Source organism: Pipra filicauda, unplaced genomic scaffold (assembly GCF_003945595.2).
Source record: "Pipra filicauda isolate LSUMZ 115617 unplaced genomic scaffold, ASM394559v2 scaffold36_size6622888_pilon, whole genome shotgun sequence".
NCBI lineage: Eukaryota > Metazoa > Chordata > Aves > Passeriformes > Pipridae > Pipra > Pipra filicauda.
Window position 1 is genome coordinate 6499916 of NW_024104498.1, and position 20627 is coordinate 6520542.

The window sequence follows — 20627 nt, forward strand, 5'->3', positions numbered from 1 at the left end:
TATCCTTATTGTAAGTCCAGCTCAAACTTTCCATTCCCTAGAGCAAAGGAAGAGGCAACCAGCTCGCACACAAAGACCCAAACAACAAAGCAGACTGAGAGCAGAACGAATCGCAGACAGGGAGCTTTCAGAGCTGCCTCCTTTCCTCCAGCCCCTTCGACCTCTCCAAACACACTGCAAAGCCAACACAGATTACACAGCAACTAGGGGATGGGCAAAAACAGTAGCACTTTGAAAGAGATAGATATAGAGCAGGCAGAGAGCTGGGAGACAGAATCCCACCAGGAGCTAGTGCTCGGCATCTCTGTTTGCCCTGCAGCAGTTTCTGAAGCATGGAAGTGCTTGCAAACTGGCTCCCACTGTCCCTGTGCTACAGTTCAGCTCTTCCAGGGCTATGGGGACGTGATTGGATCCCTGCACTGCCTTCCTCCAGCACTCCCCCTCCGCAACTTGTTGTCTCTTGATGCGCCCAGTGTGGGTTTCCAGCTCCTGACAGGGTTAATTGGCAAGCCCAGCGGGGGAAATAAAATGTTTCAGCTCTGTGGCTGCTTTTTCTGTCCTTGTTTGCTCATGAGGCTGTAGGAAAGTGCTGGCTCCTGAAGGGTTACAGAGCAAGCACAGCAGGTAGCCAGCTGCTCTAGATCTCTACCATTTATTCCTGGCCCCTCTTTGTGCCCCTTCATGCTGCTCAGGTGTATTCAACAGACACCAAACCCCTGCTCCTCAAACGCAGGGCTGTGGGGAGCAGAGGGGCACGGGTCAGGGCTGGGGGATGACCAGGACTGAGGAGGACAAGCCATCAGGCACAGTCCTGGGCACCGAGGGCCATCCTGCACCCAGAAGCCCTTTTACTCTCCCTCTGAAGCTGGGCTTCAGCAGAGACACAAGCCCCCTCCCATCTTTTCTCTGAAAGCACTCTCATTCCTTTTCCATTTTCATCTAAGTTTCCAATGAAGATTTATTACTCTGAGTGATTACACTGTCAGCCAAATGAGCAGGGAATAGGAATATCCTTTCTTCTTGCATTCCAGCCACTAGTCTGTTTGGCTCTCAGCAAAGAGAGCAGATTTAGCATGATTTTAGTCCCTTTTTCTTCCAGGTACTATTTATTTTCAGGCTGACAGCATGTGGGAAAACCCATCAAGAACCACAACCCTGGGGCATGAAGCTGGGTTATTATTCACCTATTTAAAACCTTGAAGGAATGGGGTGGTCAGTTAAGTGTAAGTCATGTAAAACTCCAAGGCAAAGACTCCCTATCAGCACTGAAGACCAGTCAGATGTGGCATGAGAAGCAACTATGAACAGGCAAAGGGGGCTGTGGGGAAACAGAAATGTCACAGCAGAAGACATCAATAGTTCCCATCCTGATCTCAGAAAACAGGAGTTTTACACAGGATGACAATCGCCAAGGAGATGAAGCATGCACAGATACGCAAAGAGATTTTACACAAGACCTATGAGATCAAGATTTGCTTTTGAAGATTGGTTTGGTTTTTTGTTTTTGTTCTGTGGTTTTTGTTTTGTTTTGGTTGGTTGGTTGTTTTGTTGTTTTTTTTTTCCTGGGAGAGGGTTGGTTTTGTTTTTAATTTTCTCTTCCTTGTAATAAGAATATTCCCCTATCGTGTGAGAATGCAGCAGTAACGCTATGCTACACCTGAATGACAAGGACACAAACACAAAGGTAAATAAAAAGAGTACCCAACTAGTCTGATTTTGGTGCCCACCTGTGAGAAACGCAAGTAACAAACAGATTGCACCAAAAAAAAACCACCCCTCATGCTGGATTTCTGACATAACTGGTTAGATTATTAAAATGGTAATCAGTAAAAAGGGCAATTTCAATCAATCAACTTCATCTCCTAAGGAGAAGCCACAGGAGGGAGAGTGAAGGAGTCAGGAGATCTGGTTGTGCAGATTTAGGCAAATCACTTTGCTCTGTATGCCTGTTCCATTTTCCTTTTATCTCACTAGCCTGTGTCCTAGCACTGTGTCATCGTCTAGACAACGCCGTTTCTCCTGTCCTGCATTTTCGTCCAAGAAAAAACTAGGAGAGGAAAGGACAGGCACCGAGTCTGCAAGCTCTTTACAGAGCCACGAACATCCCTAGTCACCAGTAAATGGCCAGAAAACCCTCTGTCAAAATGTTCCTTTTTTCTTTCCTTATGTTGGTCCAACAGAGAACGACAACTTGCTATTCTGTGAGCCCAAACACAGCACCCTGCTCGGGGAAGCTGAAGGCTCAGCCCTGCTGATGCACTGAGCGTGTCAGCACAACACCACTTCTGCTCTCAGTTTGCTTTGACAAAATCCAGGAAATTGCACCGAAATGCAATGCTAAAAAAACCTGTTTTGATGGCAAAGCTGAAAGCCTGCTAATGGGGAAACGTGGGGAGGGAGATGGTGCGACCAACCCGAGGCCAGGCAGGGAGACGGTAGCGGGAGTTCACAGCCGAGCGCAGGTATCGTGACATGCAGAGCGACCCCTTAACCTCAGATCAAAGAGAAGGTCCCAAAAGGCCCTCAATCAAAACAGGACTGAAGCATCCTACCAAGGTCACCGCAAACAAAGCTCACAGGAAAAATACAGCTTTTTGAGAGACTGGTTATGGCAGCGAGGTCTGAGGTTTGTCCAGCTCTCCCCTCAGGCCCCTCACCAGGCTGCAGATGGAGCCGGTGGGACAGGATTCCCAGAATGCCTGCACTGCAGAGCACACTTGGGAAATAAATGAATTGCACAGAAACAATGTCCCTTTGGGTTCTTCTCTTTCTCTCCATATTATCGTGTCACTGTGCATGTCACCTTGTAATACTGGGTTATTTATCATCACTGAGTGCCTAGATTGGCCCCGCTAGAGAAAAATCAAAGAAAGCAGCAGGGACTGAGGTTTGATGAGAAGGAAACAAATTCTTCCCTTCAAGAGCATGTGAACTTCTGTGCTACCCCATGCACACCCACACACACATTCCCAGGGTGCTCCTCTTCCCCCGCCAGCAGCTCCTTTCAGCCTCACGCATCCCCGCTCCCTTCTCCTTTTCTCTGCTCAGATTCAGTGCCTCGTTTCTATGGATTTCTGTGTCAGCTCCCACAAGGATATTCGCTGGAATGGACACATTTACAGGATGACTAACGTTTTGAAAGCAGGTGGTGCTATTATAGTCATACAAAAGCCACCTATTTTTGGTGCCTTGTGCTGTCATCCTGTTAGGTTACACTTTGCTTTGCCTTGTTATCGCACCAACTTCTCGGCACCACTACTCTGGGCTGCTCCAATTCCAGGTCTGTCTGCAGAGGCCTGATAGAGGGGTATCTTTGTTCACTGCAGTGGTGGCTTGGACCTCCCCCATGGAAAGAGAGGCCTGCGAGTTTCTCTCGCTGTCATAATTAATTTCCTTCATGAATCTTGAAAACGTACTTAAGAAAAGAAAGAAAAAGCTATGGTATATATGCATATCTAATGTATGCATGCACTCACATGTATAAATTTTCCTATGCAGAGCAGCAGCCTTAAAGTGAAATGTTAGAGGACAACTATGTTCTCTTTATCCTTATATCATATTTCAGATAATCACATTGAAATTCATAAGGTAAATTTTGAATACTGTCTATGTTCTTCAATTATGTCTGTTCACATTAACTACTTTAATATCTTGGCTTGTATTGGCTGGAAACTCTTAGCTTGTCTCATCATCACTTCTTGGCATGTGGTCTTACCTGTCCCTGCACTCCTGGGTTTGGTGCAAGGGTGTTGTACTTATCCACAGACCATCTCTGCCTAAATTCCCTCTAACTGGGACTGAGAAGGCATGCAAGATGAAACACGGGCACAGAGTTTAAATCAAATCACGTTATTAGAAGTCACATTCCCTGAACTTCAGTCCCAAGACCTTATTAAACTAATAGTGAAGTGACCTGGAAAAAACAACATCAGCATATGACAGTTTAAAAGTCTGTAAAACAGAGCAGGGACCACTGCAGGTAGATCCTCGGGCAGACCAAAACCACCAGAATCTCTGATGTCCTTTTCACCTTGAAGGGAGAAGCTGGATTTTCACTTTCAGCTCGGCACTTTGCAAAACCTGGCAATCTTGACTCCAGCTCCTCTTACTCCTCATAAAGGCAGTGGAGGGCAGTACAAATTGTATGTATGCTTCCTAAAGTGGTTTATGCCAATCCAGTTTGTGTGTTAGGGATTTGCATTCAGAGAGCCTACAATAAGTACAGAATTGTACTTGATAGCTGAGACACTGCTTGTAACCAGGGCAAAAAACCACTACCCTTCTGCTGTAAAGGATCTAAATGGGAATCAGGCTCACTCTCGTCTCGTAGCGTAAATGTCCTGACCTGCTGTTCCCTACTTTGTAACACAAATTCAGCTATAATCAATTATGGCTTGAAATGTTCCTTAAACACAGAGGAAAATCCAAAGCACATGCAAAGGCCTCTGACGGTCACTGATGCGATAAAGCAGTGCAGGAAACTCCTTTTTCTTAAGGCTGATTTTAAATCCCTCTGCAGACACATGCAGTTGCTGTGCTGTGTACTGCTAACCTTGAACTGACATTAGCAAGTGGATCCAAACTTTCCTTTTCCAGACAGGATGGGAACTTCTCCTACAGCAGCTGCACGTTCCCCTCTCCCCTCATTTCATCACCAACCAGTTCTTGGTAATCGATAGAGGTCAAATCTAGATCCCATTGGGATTCATGGTGAAAACTATTGACATCAACAGGTCAAGAATAGCCAAGAGACGATTTATACAACAGAGAGCAGAGAACATGAGAAGGAAAAGGCCACCCCAATCTGTAAATCGAGATAGCTACAGATTTACAATAGATACAGATAAGGCAGGGGGGAAAAAGACAAAAGAGAATAAAAGTATCTTTATTTAATGAGCTCAGATGCAAACACAATCCCCTCACAGCTCTGTGCCACAGGAAAACTTAGACCTGGACAGACTGGTAAAACAGGGATGCCCTGTATCCTCCAACCGCTATCGCTGCCAGGGCAGTCCGGACAGAGAGGGAAAGCAAAGGGAGAAAAAACCTGCTTTGTTCCTGATTTCAGCAACCATCAGAAAAACATCCACTGCTCCTCAGTCGGCTGCAATGGAGGAACGGCCCTGTCGGTGCCAGAAGAGGGCACCTGAGCTACAGCGAGCGGGAGCCGCGCTGCCGCTGCTGGCCCGGGCGAGGAGGGGGGACCGCCCCGGGAGGACCAGCCTTGCCCTGCGGAACAGCTACGGGGAGGTGCCAAGAGGCATCGGGACGCCCGGCCTTCCTCTCTGCTCCCGAGAGCTGACACCGAGCGCTCATCCTCGCTGTTTTTGCTGCCTTGGGCTTGCCTGAGTCCCCCTGTCAGCAAAGAGCTGGAGCTGGTGCTCTTGGATCACACAGGTCCATAACCCAGGTTCCTTCAGCAATATCGATCATGTGCCAGCTGAAATTCTCTCTGTGCTGGAGCATTTTACAGTTACTCTCCCATACAGACCCTCTGGTGTGCAGTAACATTTACACTCGCTCCAGCCTTGCCCCCAGCAGAGGCATTAGTTGAGTCCCTTTCCTTTGCTCAGCTGCCTGTTCTCATCAAACTTGCCCAGACTTAATACCACTGAGAACTCTTCCTGGTTGAAACAAAAAAAATGGGCTCAGAAATTTTAGGGTGAATGTAAATGAAATGCACAGACGCCCCTGTTGCCCTGCAAAGAATCCTAAACACAGAGGCTTCCTGCTTTTCCCAGCTGTATCATCTGGTTCAAATCCAAACTGGTCTCTCTACAAACCTTACTCACTGAAGCAGGTAAATTGGTCCCGCCCCTCCAGGCATAGTGCAATCAGCCATGCCTCATCTCCTTAGAAAAATCCTGACAACACAAATTTCATAGATTATGCAAAAACCTGAATTATAGGCAAGAAAGAACAGAAGAGATGAAGAAAAACAAACTGAATGATACAGCAGGTATGAGAATTTAGCTCTTGCTTTGGAAGCTTTGTTTCTTTTCTGTGGTGTTCCCTATGACGAATCTGAAGCCATTTTCTTGTTTGAGATAGGCGAGCACAAAGTAATAGCTAAAGTATCTGAACCAGTCCATAAACTCCCACTGCATCCATCTAGACCATCCAAGTGGCTGCCTCAGAGTGGTTATCCTTCTGTTTGCATCCCAAAAGTTTTCAGACACATAAATAAACCAAGCACGGATAAATTGGGTCTGAAGGTCTGTTTCTCAGATGGATCTGGCAGCTGCCTCAGTTTATTGGCAGTTCATTTATCATCTCAAGAAAAATATTGATGGTTCTAGAGACATAGGCCCTTTCTGTGTCCTGGCTGAAGGAAAGCTGTCCTTCTGGGCAGGCTTTGGAAAGAAAGTCAATGCAACAAATTCTACTTGGCAGAAATGTGAGGGATGCAGTGCAAAGAGGAATCATTAAGTAAGGAGGGAGGAACACCAGGATGAAAACCCTGTTGGCCCAGAAATAGCCCAGTCTCAAATCTTCACAGTATCACAGCAAGAATATGAGATTGTCAGACTGCTAACAGGCAGTCATGGGCATCTTCTCAGGTGGAGGTATTACTGCTACACAGGAAGAAACAAGGAGCCTGAAGCTGTGTTCTGCCAACAGAACCAGCCACTTATCAGACCTTGAAGAAATCCACAGAAACTCAGCAATGAAAAGGCTTGAAAACAGGAATAATGGGACTGAAGTACTGTAAAGTCTCTCCCCTTGGGCTTGCAGAATAATGCAGTCCTGATTTCACCTAGGAGTGTTAGCAGTCCAGCTGCCTCTCTCCTCTAGAAAGACACTAGGAAGACAACTGGATCCTCCCAGCCATTTCCGTCCCCTATCTTGATTAAACCAGCTACATTCTACTTGAACAGCCTGCTTAAGGATTTACTGAAAGGAAGCTTGAGATCTTTCATGTATTGATGTGCTTGGAGGAGATCTCACTTTGCATACGTCCCCCAGTATTGCTCCAGCCAAATGTCTACAGAAAACAGCCCAGTGTGAGCTTTTGCTACACAGGACACTCCACTGCCCTGCAGATCCCTCTTTGCTACTTGAGAGGTCTTCAGTAGTTAACATTCATACTGAATTTCTTGAGGGACTGGACAATGGAGAAAAGAAGAATGGATTGTCACCTATCATTTGGTCTTTAGTGGTGTCTGATGACAGATGCTAGTTTAATAAGGATTGCTTAGTTTTAAAAAAAGAAATAACCAGCCTGACAGAATCCTGAATGCAACCTGTCTGTGGGAGCGTGTTATCCAGAAGTTGGTTTGCTGGGAAGAGTGATGCACACCAATCACAATGACAGAAAGCAAAGTATTTAGGATATTGCAGTTTTCAAAATTGTAATTCTTCCAACAGGCATTGGTTCCTATCCTGAACAGAAATTCAGTTAATTTAATGAGTTCTGAATCCCTCCTAAGTATTGGGAAGAGTACAGGAGAACAAGCACAGACTGTTAAGTGCATCAGGAACCATACACACATTGTTGACAGTGTGTATTTTGAAACAGAAAGCTTTATCTTTCATTTGATGCTTATACCTGCTGCTCATGCGACCAGGGTGGGATTTATCCTGAACTCAAATAAAAATCACACAGCAAATACCAATTCTGCCATTAGAGTCACTGGAGTTGATTCTCCATTGCTTGGCAACTCCTACAGTTGTGTATAACGAGAGAGAAAATATAAGATGACAAACCAACTCTAGACATGGTTACCTGATGTGGTAATATTTTTCTGCTTATGATGTACAGGCTAAGTACTCAGACAATAAATAACTCCGTTGGCTATGAGACTTCAAATGTGAAATAAAGGCAGCTGAGGGGGCCAGTGCTGCTTCCAGTGTAACAGCTAGGAATCACAAAATAAAGCTTGCAGGTGGCAGGCTAAAAACAAACAAGATTTATTAAGCTATGGAAATCCCTAGCACAGAATGTTGTGGATGTTAAAAATGTTCACGGGTTTATGGGAGACAAGTCCATTGAATGTTAGCTCAGATATAATCAACATGTGGGTCTTGCTCTCTTCTCCCAATAACAAGTGATAGGACTCGAGAAAACAGCCTCAAGTTGTGCCAGGAGAGGTTTAGATTGGGTATTAGAAAGCATTTCTTCACCGAAAGGGTTGTCAGGCACTGGAACAAGCTGCTCAGGGAAGCGATGGAGTCACCATTCCTGGAGGCATTTAAAAGACATGTAGACATGGTTTAGTGGTGGACTTGATGATCTTAGAGGTCTTTTCCAACCTAAATGAGTTCATGATTTTAACATCTCTGGCTCTGGGATCCCCAAACCACTAATTGCTGGAAACCAAAGAATATTCAGGGAAAAGAGTTATATGCTTATTCTGTTATTAAATTCTTCACAGGCACCTTATTTTGGCCTCTGTCAGAGACAAGACACTACAGAGGACTAGTTTTGATCTGAACTGACTTGGCTGTTCTGTTCTTAAGAAATGAGACATGAGAGAATCAGACCCATCCTGCTCTTGTCAAAACACAGAGGTTTCTGAACACCAGATCAGAGCTGCAGGTTATCTTTAGTTTCTGTCTGAGACATGTTCTGGCTTTGTGGATCTGAACTGTGGACAAAGTTTCACCTCTAGGTGACAAAAAACATAGCTGGCTTGGGGTGGGCATGTATTGGCCTTGGCTTAAATGGGTATTCTCTTCACCTATGAACTGCACCTGACAGGTTTCTGGCTTATCTCAGCAATGGTATGATGGGGAAGATGCAGTCTGTTTTTCAGAATGCCACGAGACATCCTTTGTTAAGGTTTGCAGGGATGTTAGGGGTAAAAGCCTATAGAGAAAAGGAGAGTGAAGTCTCAACTCACCAGGGACATGCTCAGAAAGAAAAGGAGATGTTGGATCTGCCTCCTGTGACTTTCATGCCTACTGTCCTCCCCTGGTTTCTAACAATAGAGATGCAGCTGTCCCTACTGGAGAGATTAATTTTGGTTTCTCTGCTCATTCAGCCAGCTATTTTTCATGAAACTCATAGGAATGTAATATCACTGAGACCTTTATCACTGTCAAATTCAGTTGCAATTGGTCAAGCAGCTGAGAAAGACAGACACACAGACAGAAAGAAGCTTGTTTCTTTGCCAAGTTTCTTAAAAAACATCTCTGCTGCCCTTTCATAATATTAGTATTTGGGACTGAAGAAGTAGTAGTTAAAAAATAACTACTTCTCCCACCCTAGAATTCCCTTTAATCACCAATAAGTTCTACTGAGCCTTTAGGTAGCAAAATAAAAAAGAAAAAATAGTTTAGGTGAAAGACAGTAAAAAGTGAACAAAAAAGCAGAGACTTGGTGTATCTGATTAATCAAACAACTCCTGCAAAAAGTCTTGATAAGATGCCAGAAAGGCAGGGGTAGGGCTAACGACCTAAAATTGCCAACAAGATGGTGAGGATACAGACAAGGCAGGCACAGGGGAGAAGACTGAGCCAGAAGTAGAGAGACACAGAGAAGGGCAAAAAGCAGACATATATGGAGACACACAAACACCACCACTCCAGGCCAGCAGAAAAGCAGACCTGTCCCAGAGACACTGCAATTTTGCTGTTTATTGCTTTTTGAAAAATGCCTCATTCTAAGTGGCTTTTTTCTCTTCATTCCCATTGACATTTGGGAAAGTTTCTAAGCACAGCACTGGCTAAAGCCCTTTCCTAACCTAAGTCTTCAACCCACAGACATTAGTCTTTAGTTATAATAACCACTCCCCTCAGACATTTCCAACAAATTGTTAATATCTTTTAAGCCCTGCTCTCCGTTGCCTTTCAGATTAGCTTTGCCCTTTCCTTTGCACTTAAGTTTAGCAAGTGTTACTAATAGGAATTTAACATTTACCAAAGAATTATTCTAACTAGGAATCTAATAGCATTTGTATGGTGTTCTGAGCACCCAAGAGCCTCACAATCAGTTCTATATGCTTAGTTTTGTCTAAGTTGCTTCTAAGACAAAGGAAAAATACAAGTTTATGGAAAAGCAAGTTTATAAGAGAGGCATTTAAACCCTTGAAAGCCAGTTCCAAGAAGGATAGCAGCAGTGTCTGGAGGGATCTTCCCCCCTTGCTTCTATTAGCCACAACTCTATGATCACTTATGTAATCAACTTCACCTTCCAAGCATTCAGCAAAAGCATCACTTGTGCTTGGTCTAAGTTATTTTTTTTCCTGTCTACATAAAGAATACTAACAGAAAAATGTAACAATTTTTAGTATTAACTGGCAACTTTTTTTTTTTTAATGCAACTATCAAAACCCTTTTGAATTAGAGAGCTTTGTGCTTGCAGGTCAAGGGTCATTGATAGCTTGAATGGAAATCACTGATGAGGGTTTCAGTCAGTAAAACCTCAGTTACAGTTTGGTGCCAGTTAGCATGCAGCATCTCAACAGAGGCCCCAAAGGCTGCTTTGGATATAAGAACATTTTTAGGGCTGAGCTTCCTCATCTTGGCTGGCTTATGAGTATCAGTCTTCCTGTGTCACTGGATACAGCCCCACCTGGGCTAAAGAGCACATCCTCCACCAGCAGTGAGTTGAAGACAGCTAGTGAGATGCAGGGATGATATTTGCACGTGTGTCTCTAAGATGCTTATGCTTCCACTGTCCACAGGCTCCCTGTTCCCAACTAAAGCTGTAAATATTGATGGCTCTCAAGTCAACCTGTCCAAATTCCCTAGTCCAGGCTCACAGTTACTGAAGTCTTCTTGCTCTCCAAAGAAGACAAACTCCTGCATTTATGTCTAAAACTGACTTGAGAGCATTTCTATAGGTCTGGATATGCACACTGCTTACATTCTGATCCCACATCTGTTCTCTTCCATGTACCTTAGTATCCCTGAGAAAGACACCTGTGTACACAAGAGGAAGAACATTAATCTGCATCCTCATGGGGACCTCCTTTACAGTGCTCAGGACAACATGACCCTGGAGCAAACCATGGTGCTCAGTCTAATTTGTGCCTTAAAATGTGATAGGACCCATAGGCTTTCAGTACTTCTGATGCTTCATTCCCCTCAAGATTAGCTTACAAGCTCACTTCTACTTAAAACGGGCCTGTGGGTCTGACCTGCTCTCCCTCCTTCTCCACAGAAAGCCATGCAGGCAGCATGCAAAGCACACACAGAAATGAGCCAGTTACTCGAGACCACTCTTCCTGCAGCAGCTAAATGCAAGACCATTTCCTCAACTACAGGCATGGTATTTGATACCTGGCTCCTAGCCAAAAGGTAACTGGAATCATATGGTTAAATCCCCAGGAAGCATTTTGAAGATGCTTTCCAAGACTGATATTCCACATTTAAGTAAAAAAAAAATAAAAATTTCTTTCTTTAAAAGAAAAAGCCACCTTTCTCATAACACTTTGCACTTTTATAGCATCTTTCATCTGAGGCTATCAAAGCACTTTGAGATACAGACCCTAAGAAATCCATTACAAAAATTATACATTTCTCTTAGTTGACTGTAGTCACTTGCCTTAATTTTCATTTCATTACTGATACTCACGGACAGTATTTGCACAGATTGATGCAGTCAGAGCTACAGGCAACTAGATAAACAAATCTACATATAAATATAAACTCTCCCCCACAAACACCCTCTCTGACAGTAAAGAAGTATTCATGTACAGCGTTGTCCACTCTATTGAATCCTGTGAGGGAGAGAGGTGTGCAGACTGCAACACCATGTTCTGCTTTGTACCTTCATTCCACTGCACTTCATTAAACAGACTTTCACCGTTTCCTAATTTTCTTTGAGCAGGTCCCACTGTATATACCCAATATGAACAAACACACAGATTCCTTCTGGGTATGAGCCAACAGCTGCAACCCTGAAAAATATCAGCTTCTTATATCATTAACTGAGTTTCCATGGTGCCCTGGGGCAGAGATATTGATGCTTGACAGCATTATCACTATAAAGTAACTTTACAACTCTATAATTTAACTCTATGCTTCCAGTAATATTAAGAGCATTTGAAATTGTGGTTGTAAACCTTGACACTTTCACACAGACTGGGGAGCTGACAGAGGATTTTGTTTCCTTTCCTCCAAGACAGCCTTAGACATGGTACGAAGAAATAACCAAATAATGGAGAGAAGATGTGTAAGGAGGTTGCTGTTAGGAAAATCTGAAGGATTAGGATTAATACCACTTTTTGCAAGACACAGAAAGGACCCTGTTTCTAGAAGCTTAGCAGAAGAAGGATGGACATGTAGACCTCTGGAAGTCTTTTCCTAAGTATGTGCCTGATATACTTTGAAATCATCTTGGCAACAAGCTCTAGCTCAAGTTCAAACATAAGCTACACTGCATAACGTCTGCAGAGCTCCCTCAGCTTTATCAGCACAGCCTTTCATACCTCATTGGCTTTTGGTAGTAATGTTGCCTTTACTGGGTGGGAATGAAGCTGCAAGTGCCATAATCTGGCTCATGAGGATCTTCTCTTAAGGATATCACTAGCAGAGCTAGGAGGATCAGGACAGGCAGTTGCCAAAAAAAGAACTTTAAAAAAGCCCAAAATAACCAAGTACATTTGCCCCAGGGGACTCGCAGGTCCATGAAGCTCTAAAAGTTATAGATGCTTTTACTGGAATTGTAGTTTGCATACAGATTTCTTTTCCCCAGGATAGGCATTTACTGAGATCCAAGTACTCTTTAAAAGGAATCTGGGTGTAAGCAAATGACTGTTTCCTCTAGGGGATTTAACTACCCAAGTCCCCAGTCAAGCAGCAGGCAGATACTCTGCTTGAAGTTAAGAATAAGAATGAACCCAGTGATCCCAACTGTGTCAAGAGTCCCAAGATGAGAGATCCTGTTGGGCATCTGAAGAGACTCCAGTCAATCCAAGCTTTCATTCTGTGGCTGTAGCCACATAAATACATCTTTATGACCACAATAGGGGAGAGGGTTCAGCAGTGCAACTACGCCCTGTTTAAGGGATACAAGCTTCCAATTCAATACATTCAGAGAAATGGAAAATGCCAAGTGATTTCCTTGCAAGTTGATTCTCTATACTGTTTTAAGTATTGACATAATCTCTCAGCTGTTTGTAATGTGAAAAGATCTACCTTGGGATAATATTAGTAAGGTCTCTTCTGTGTTCTTCACCCATGATTTCAAAAATGGGGTGGTTTTTTTGTTTGTTTTTTTTTTACAAAAGAAGTTTCATTAAATTAATTTTCTGTATTGAGGCCATTAAATCAAAGAGGTGAAGTGATGTGCTTAGAAAAGATGTACAAAGAAAACCTGTTCCACTAAACCCTTGATCCAGGGTTCCTTGCCCAGCTATTCCACTCAGAAGTGATTTCAATGAGTAAAGCCCTACACATAGATGACTGAAGGCCCACCTTTGGATGGGGGCCTTCCTCATCCAAAGGAAGCTTGAAATTAAGATTAAAATACACTAAATGCCATGGACATGCTGACAACACTGGCACTCACCCACCTTGATGATTTTTCTCCCCTGTAACTATCAGGCTACAAGCATACCAGTTCTTGCCAGGTCTCCATCGTTTCCACGTTCCTATCTCGTGGCTAGACTTTGCGAGAGTAAAACCTTTTATTATCTGTTATGGGCTGCCTGCTTTACAGCGAGGATCCAGTTCAAACACTCTAATAAAGGAATCCAATAGAAGATTTTAAAGCTGTCGATGTGAGAGTCCTTTACTGGCTGCTCTCGGGTCAGGCTGTGACGGCTGCTGCTCACAGCTGTAGTGGGAAGCAATTCCGGGTGCACTGTCAGGGCAGTGCTCAGTCCTACAGCTGGGGATTCATCCTTCATCTCCCACTTTTATCCTTTGTTCCTTGCCCAGCTATGAGGCTGGTGTGCACCGAGACAGCTCAGCAGCTGAGCTGCTGGTGGTGAGCATTACAGAGCAGTTTACAAGCCTTGTGTCATAAGCCCTGTAAATGCCTAGTAAAACATGGAATTTAATGGAAGCATATCAGCTCATTTTAAAGCTTCTTCACCTGGTGCTCAGCTAACTGTTGCTGTGCTGCCTTTTTAATCAGTTACCACCAAATGTGTGCATGTGTGAGAAGGGTTTTAAACACTTCTGTGTCCACTTCCAGGCAAGTAACCGACAAGACTACAATCCTCTTATTATGCCTTTGAAACAGAGTCCGTTCACTGTTATCTGCAGCACATGTTATCGTAGGGTATTCTGCAGAGCCAGGCTTACAGAACACATCCCTAATGTTTCTCATACACCAGGTACATATCAGTTAGACACAGACCCACCAGGCACACACATACCTCTTAAGGAATGTATAACAGGGCATTTAGGAAGCTACACCTGATGCAGTGCTTTGCTTGCCGGATGAAAATACAAGAGACACTCCAGCAGTAACCATTAGTGATCATGCTAATCGAGGCCTGAGACATCCATGCAATCATGTTAATTCTCTGTGTTGAAAGAGGCCAGAAATTCAGCACTTTTATCCCACCATATATGCCCCAAACGTACACCCCCTACACAGACTGAAGGAAGATCCTTCCCTCCTGGATTTCATTCAAATAGTGCAGATTCAGTGGCAAATTCGTTTTTATAGAACATGCCAGGTGTCATCCTCTAAATTCTGAACCACTTCATTTACAATACATTCAGTCATACTAACTGGAGTAATTTAAAACTGATTTCCACTTCTAATGATACCATCCCATCCTTTTTTAAAATTTTCCTACTTTTCTTATTAAAAAAAGGCTACTGTCCACACTAACAATGTTAGAATTCAAACAGTTATCAAACTTAAAGTCTGTGTCCCATTTTCATGCATGTAAGGTATCCACTTCTCTCAAAAATTGCAAAGTACGTTTCAGTCACCCCAAGTCTGAACAAAATTCATAATCATACCAAATGCAGAAATATATCTATTGCATTCTCATACAGAGGTTTTTATGGATCATAGAGAAAGCATGTAAAACCTGGAAAACATGAAGAGATGTATAAAACCCACCAACAAACCTAATCCATTTGTATGATGGCATGAAAGGGAGTAGTGATCTTATTTGCCACAAATGCTGTAAAGAAAAGAAGCTGACAGGTATAATTACATGCCATCAGTGCAAATACAAGACTATTCAGGGTTTTTTCAGTTTTCTCACCCATCAACAGGAACAACATTAGGCTAAATTAATATTTCTATAGGACCTGGAGATCCTAATTTGCTTTGTTCTCTAAAAGGAGCCAGTATGGCTAGTTCTGAATGAAGAGTGTGATCTGCTTTGCAGTCTCTTTTTAAGGCCAAGGGTCCCCTGAATTTGAGGCTGAATCTCAGTCTCCACTTCTTAATCCAACATCAGAAGCTTTGAACAATCCTAGCCTCCCTGATTCTGTTTCTGTAGAAAAGAAAACAAACAAACAAACACACAGAACCCAATAGCATCACAGTGGGATGAAAAAAGTCCTAAGAAATATATCTTTGAAGGTAGATTTCCATAATATTTTCCCTATCAGTTCACCATTCTTGGGCTCATTGTATTTTCTTCATTTATTTGCTTGCTGCCTGCATGTAGCTGAATAGTTAATAGAAGCAGCCCTGTCCTTGGAGGCCAATAGGCACTGACTGCCTGTGTCTTTGGTTCAGGTCCATTAAAAAATTTGAGCATTAATTAATCCCTGACTTGCAAATAGCTTGGAAGGGCTGTTCAGACTAAACTGGAATGCTCTGCAGTTGTTTTACTTTTGATCATAGGCACTTCAGTGATGTGAAACTTCTTCCCCTGCTAGGATAGGATGTACACAAATGCAGTGACTACTCCTGTGTTGGATCAGAGCAGTCTAGAGACTATTTCAAGCAGCTCCATTTCTTTCTCTAACTAGGAAATCTCACATGTGAGGAAGAGCTGTCATAGGCAGCTCTCTGATAGAATTCCTCCATTGAAAAGGAAATAATAAAACCTACCAGGGCAGAATGCCAGTGGAGCATAATCCATGGGCAAAGAGCTTCCTCTGCCTGCTGTCTTCCAGGCCAGTCAAAACCAACTTCTCCTGTTCCAGCCAGCCAGGTGAAACTATAACTGTAGAAATCAAGCTGCTGCTTGAGCTTTCCATACATCACCTCCAAGAAGGATCTCTGATTTGGGGCCTGTTTTCTGTGCTCCAGCTGCTGATGGGCACAATGACTGAGCTGAGAATGGAGCAGCTCTGCCTGAAGAAGGCAAGCAAGCAAGAAGGCAAGCCAAGCAAATAGAGATGTTAGATCCCACACGTGAAAATTCTGTCTTGTGGAGCACAAACCAAGAATCTTTATGGAAAAGGAAACTAAGCCAGCACAAACTACAAATCATGAAGAAAAACATATACAAGGGAATCGTAATCTCATTTGTATAGGGGCTCTTTCCTCACTGTAAAAATTGTTCTTGATAAATAAGGAAGATAAATAAGCAGCTGTCAGTACAGTGAGCACTAAGTGAGGAAAAAAATTAAAGGTGAAACCAAGGCATGGGTTCTTGAAACACCAAAATACCAACTCAAGAAAATAAATAGCTAAACCTTACAGCAATGAAAGTTTTTTCCTCAGTGGCAAGATATACTACATAGGCGTTTATGGCACAAAGCTGTTCCTTGGAAACAGTTAACCTTACAGGGCAAAAAAGAGCTTGTATTCCAAATGCTCAAGCCTGATAATTCACTTCAATATATTTATCCTCCTCCTGCCCCCAAATTTCTCTTTCAGTGGAGAAGTCAAACCAGAAACCCCAAATAAATAACAATTACTTTCCCTGCTCCCTGTTTCTCAATCTGATTGCCTCACAGTGTCCACATATACATGGATGGTGAAGAATTATGCCTCGTATGAAAATTTCCCCCTTGCTACACTAAAGCTTCCCCGGCTTCCAAAATGCAGTGGAGAGGTAAATAGGCAATCACAACTAATCTTTCTCCCTCTGCAGTGTTTCTAAACCTGTGGAAATTTCAAAAGCTGCCAAGATAGAATGACAAAATGAAATAAAACACCCAAGCTTGAAGTATGGTCACTGGCTATTTGATTGAGCATGGTGACAAAAAGAAAAAGAAACACATAAAAGCAGATCATGAGACCAGTCAGAACAATTCTACAAATGGCTGATACATTAAGATAGCCAGATGGATATGTGTTTTTTGAGAAATGAAACATTGCTTCTATTTGAGCACTCAAAAATGCCAACAACTTTGTCGGTTTTGTTTTCGGAATTCGCTTTCCATTTCTTTGTCAACTGGCATTAAAGATCTGTCCCCGAGGCAGCTGCAGAACCTAATGGATCCTTTAGAGCCTTTTGGCTGCAGTTCAAAGGCAGAGAAGATGCTTTAACTCAGTACCAAGGATGCACTTTCAACTTGCTATTAAAACAATAATACAAACACAGGGATAATGAGAGAATAAGGAGAGAAATGAAGAAAGAAATGGAAGACTGTGGAAGGGAATGGATCACAGGCTCTCCAGGACTAGTTTCTATAATAAGTGCGTGAGACAATCTCCTACAAGAGGGAAATGGCTTATTTGATCTAATGTCTTTCTCTTCTTGAATTTCCACAGTATGGGGAATCAATATGAGGGAAATTAAAGCATCAGGAGCAGACTCACATTTCCACTTGTGTGTTCCCATCTCAGCAAACTCTTTAGTGAGATAGAAGTATTTACCTTAAGTGCCCAGTTCGTATGTGCTGCAAGGGGAGGATGGATTTCAAAAGGATACAGGCTTCTTCTGTGTAGGGGACAGCAGAAGCAGGTCCACCCAATATGTAGCTGTAGAACGAGACCTCCAGAGTGTAGCAGTAGGATGTATCGTTTAACAGCCCGCCAAGGAAACGCCGGCCTGTCCCTGCTTTCACAGCATCTCTGTTGAACGATGTACTGGACTGCAGGAGGAAAAACACAGGGACATGAAGAGAGTTCAGCAGTGGAACAACGGAAGGAGTCTGTTAAAAGAGAAAGCAGCTTCATTCACGTTGCCCAATCTCATTTACGCTACAGGAGACTGAACTGTTTTCTGATTATGGCCTGGAGAGGAAGCACGGTTCTGGCACACAGACTGTAAATAATGCCTCACAGACTTTCACAAAATTGATCTCAGTTCCCTAGTTATATCAGGTTTTCTCCTCCCCTTTTTGGATAACACAAAGCAAGTCTGTCATATGCCTGAATTGAAAGCGAGCCTTCCAGATGCCCCATGGTCAGAAGTTAAGCTGTACTCTTACTGGGATATTGGATTCCTTCTTCTCTACTGCATTCCCCTGTATCATAACCATTTTCCCCCACCCCTTAACCTGGACTCTCTTAATCAAAGCAGAAATACAGTGGCATTTACGTTTTGGTGAAACTTTCTCACCTAAGACATTTGACTGCTTCTTAAATTAGGTCACCGAAATTTCCACTTCACTAACTTAAATGTTAACTGGGTGTTGCTCTCTGGGTGGAAAAATATACTGCACTATTCTACAGCATTATCAGCACACTATAAAAGGCAGTATTTTGTGCTATTACTGAAGATCTGGCTTTAAGAACCCTACAGCTTTATGACTATTCATTTGAGGGGTGGAGGGGAGGACTCCAAGTATTTCCATAAATGAGTTTTAGCTCTCCTTTGAAGGCATGACATCTGGACACTAAAGGGCAGCTCATCTTCAGGTTGTTTGAAGTCTCAGAGCTTGTTCCTACCAGCTAGACAGAAAAATGGATTCTGATTTCATTTTGATTTTCAGACTCTATTCACAAACCTTATAACCATTAGACTGAGCCAATCTGGGCTCAGCACAAACTAGTGACAACCACACAAAAAAAAAGATCCAACTTGGATCTGTTGTATAAAAGGTCATAATATCTCCTGCTGTAAGAATTTTATGTTGCCAGTGAACACAAAGGACCCTTAACATAGCTTACTGTTCAGTCATTGTGCCCATGATGAATTCTCTGAGCTATGCTGTGTCCTCCTAAGGAGCATTAAGGCTGGTATCTTTTCTTGCTAACACATTGTCAATATTTAGGAATTTCACCTCTTACCAAAACCAGGGAAAAGAAGATTTCCTTTTCATTTAAAAAATTAGATGCAGTGGTTCAAAATGTTAAACTTCTCTAGGCTGAGAAAAATCAGACTCAGACTGAAATGAGCAACAATTCTTGATGAATAGTGTATGCCAGGAGATATAAAGAGTGGAAATACCTGTGGGTTTATTAACATTCTGAATGTCTTGAAGTCTCTCTCATTTGGAAAAAGGAAGGTTTTCCAGGTTAATTAGAATAAGATGGAATTGGGTTTCTTATTAGCATTACATATAGTTGTTTCCAAATGCAACTTGTCTTTGTGGTAACATAATATTTAGCTTTGTGGTAATTGGTACACAGAATTCATTCTGCTACGTACATATAATATAATTTCCACCAAATTACATGACAGAAGCCTTCAGGATATTCTGAATACCTATGGGACAGGGAGGTAAGGCACTCATAAGGAATGTTGGGGAACTTAACTGTTAATCTGATACATGCAATAAAATACTTGAAGAGGTCTACAAGAGGGAATATTCTCTGGCTTCCTGCAAAAGAAGCCTTCAGAAGTCTGCTGAGACCCTGAAACTGAGGAAAGCTTTGTCTTCAGTTAAGTTTCAGAAACATAAAGGAAGATGATCATGCTCTGGGGATTGCTTCCTAAGTCAAGTGAACACTGCCTTCAGAGGATAGTGCTTTGTGTTCAAACAAATGCCTGAGGTGGAACTTTTAATGCATGACAGCATCAGCTGGACGGAGTCAGCTCAAAGTAAGGAGCCAACTAATGTGTCAGGACACGATATTGGGGTTTGTGTGCAGAAGCATCACTCACAAGGGAACGAGCTAATTCTCTGTCTGTGTTTGGCACAGGGAAAACAAAGAAAATGTGGGAGAAGTGACTCAGTGAAGACATTAGGGATAGAAGTACTTCAGTGAGTAGGAGACTTTCTGATACAGAGTATCTATGAAGATTATGGAATCTCATCAACTATGTTTAAAAAAAAATTGTACAAGTATTTGCTGAGTACAGTTCATGTCTTTGGGGTACAGTTTGCACATAAGGTCCTTTTCCTATTTTCTATAATTTTAATCAGGCTAGAAGGTTATGAGTAGAATTCCTCATAAATGATTCTTGGGATAAATCTTACATAATATTTTCATCACAGTTCTTGGCATGGTTAAGGACAACCATGCCAACAAAATTTGGTGATGACACACTTTGGAATGAATCATCATTATGGAGGAGGTTCTTGAATATCATACAAATAAAAAAACAGTGGGATGACTTTGAGGGCCAGAGTGATTGTAGTCAGATGAAACTCAGCCACACAAGTGCCAGGTCATGCACTGAAATATAATAACAAACAATCTCTGCTATAGGCTGAAACCTCATCAGCTGGAAACAGATGAAGAGAGAGTCTGATGTGTTACTTCACTGAAGTGATTTTTGCTTTCTGGCAGAAATTGAATGTAGTTATTGGCAAAATTATACTTGCCGTATTTCAGAAGTGAAGCATAAGTAGCTTAAATAATTTGAAGAAGGTTTTGTAAAAGGCAAAAAAAAGAAAATTTGGATCTTTCCAGAGTTTGTATTTTTATAATGCTATTTTGTGAGGTTTGGGGGTTTTTATTTTGTTTTGTG

The 20627-nt window shown here is 42.5% G+C and overlaps 1 protein-coding gene across 1 annotated transcript in view; it reads right to left on the reverse strand.

Annotated features, from left to right (window-relative positions):
- LOC114001750 (AGBL carboxypeptidase 4) overlaps positions 1-20627 on the reverse strand; it is a 179774-nt gene that overhangs the window by 66934 nt on the left and 92213 nt on the right. The window contains exon 4 of the mRNA XM_039384691.1: positions 17697-17859. Within this exon, the coding sequence (XP_039240625.1) occupies positions 17697-17859 (163 nt within the window). The remainder of the gene's footprint in view (positions 1-17696; positions 17860-20627) is intronic.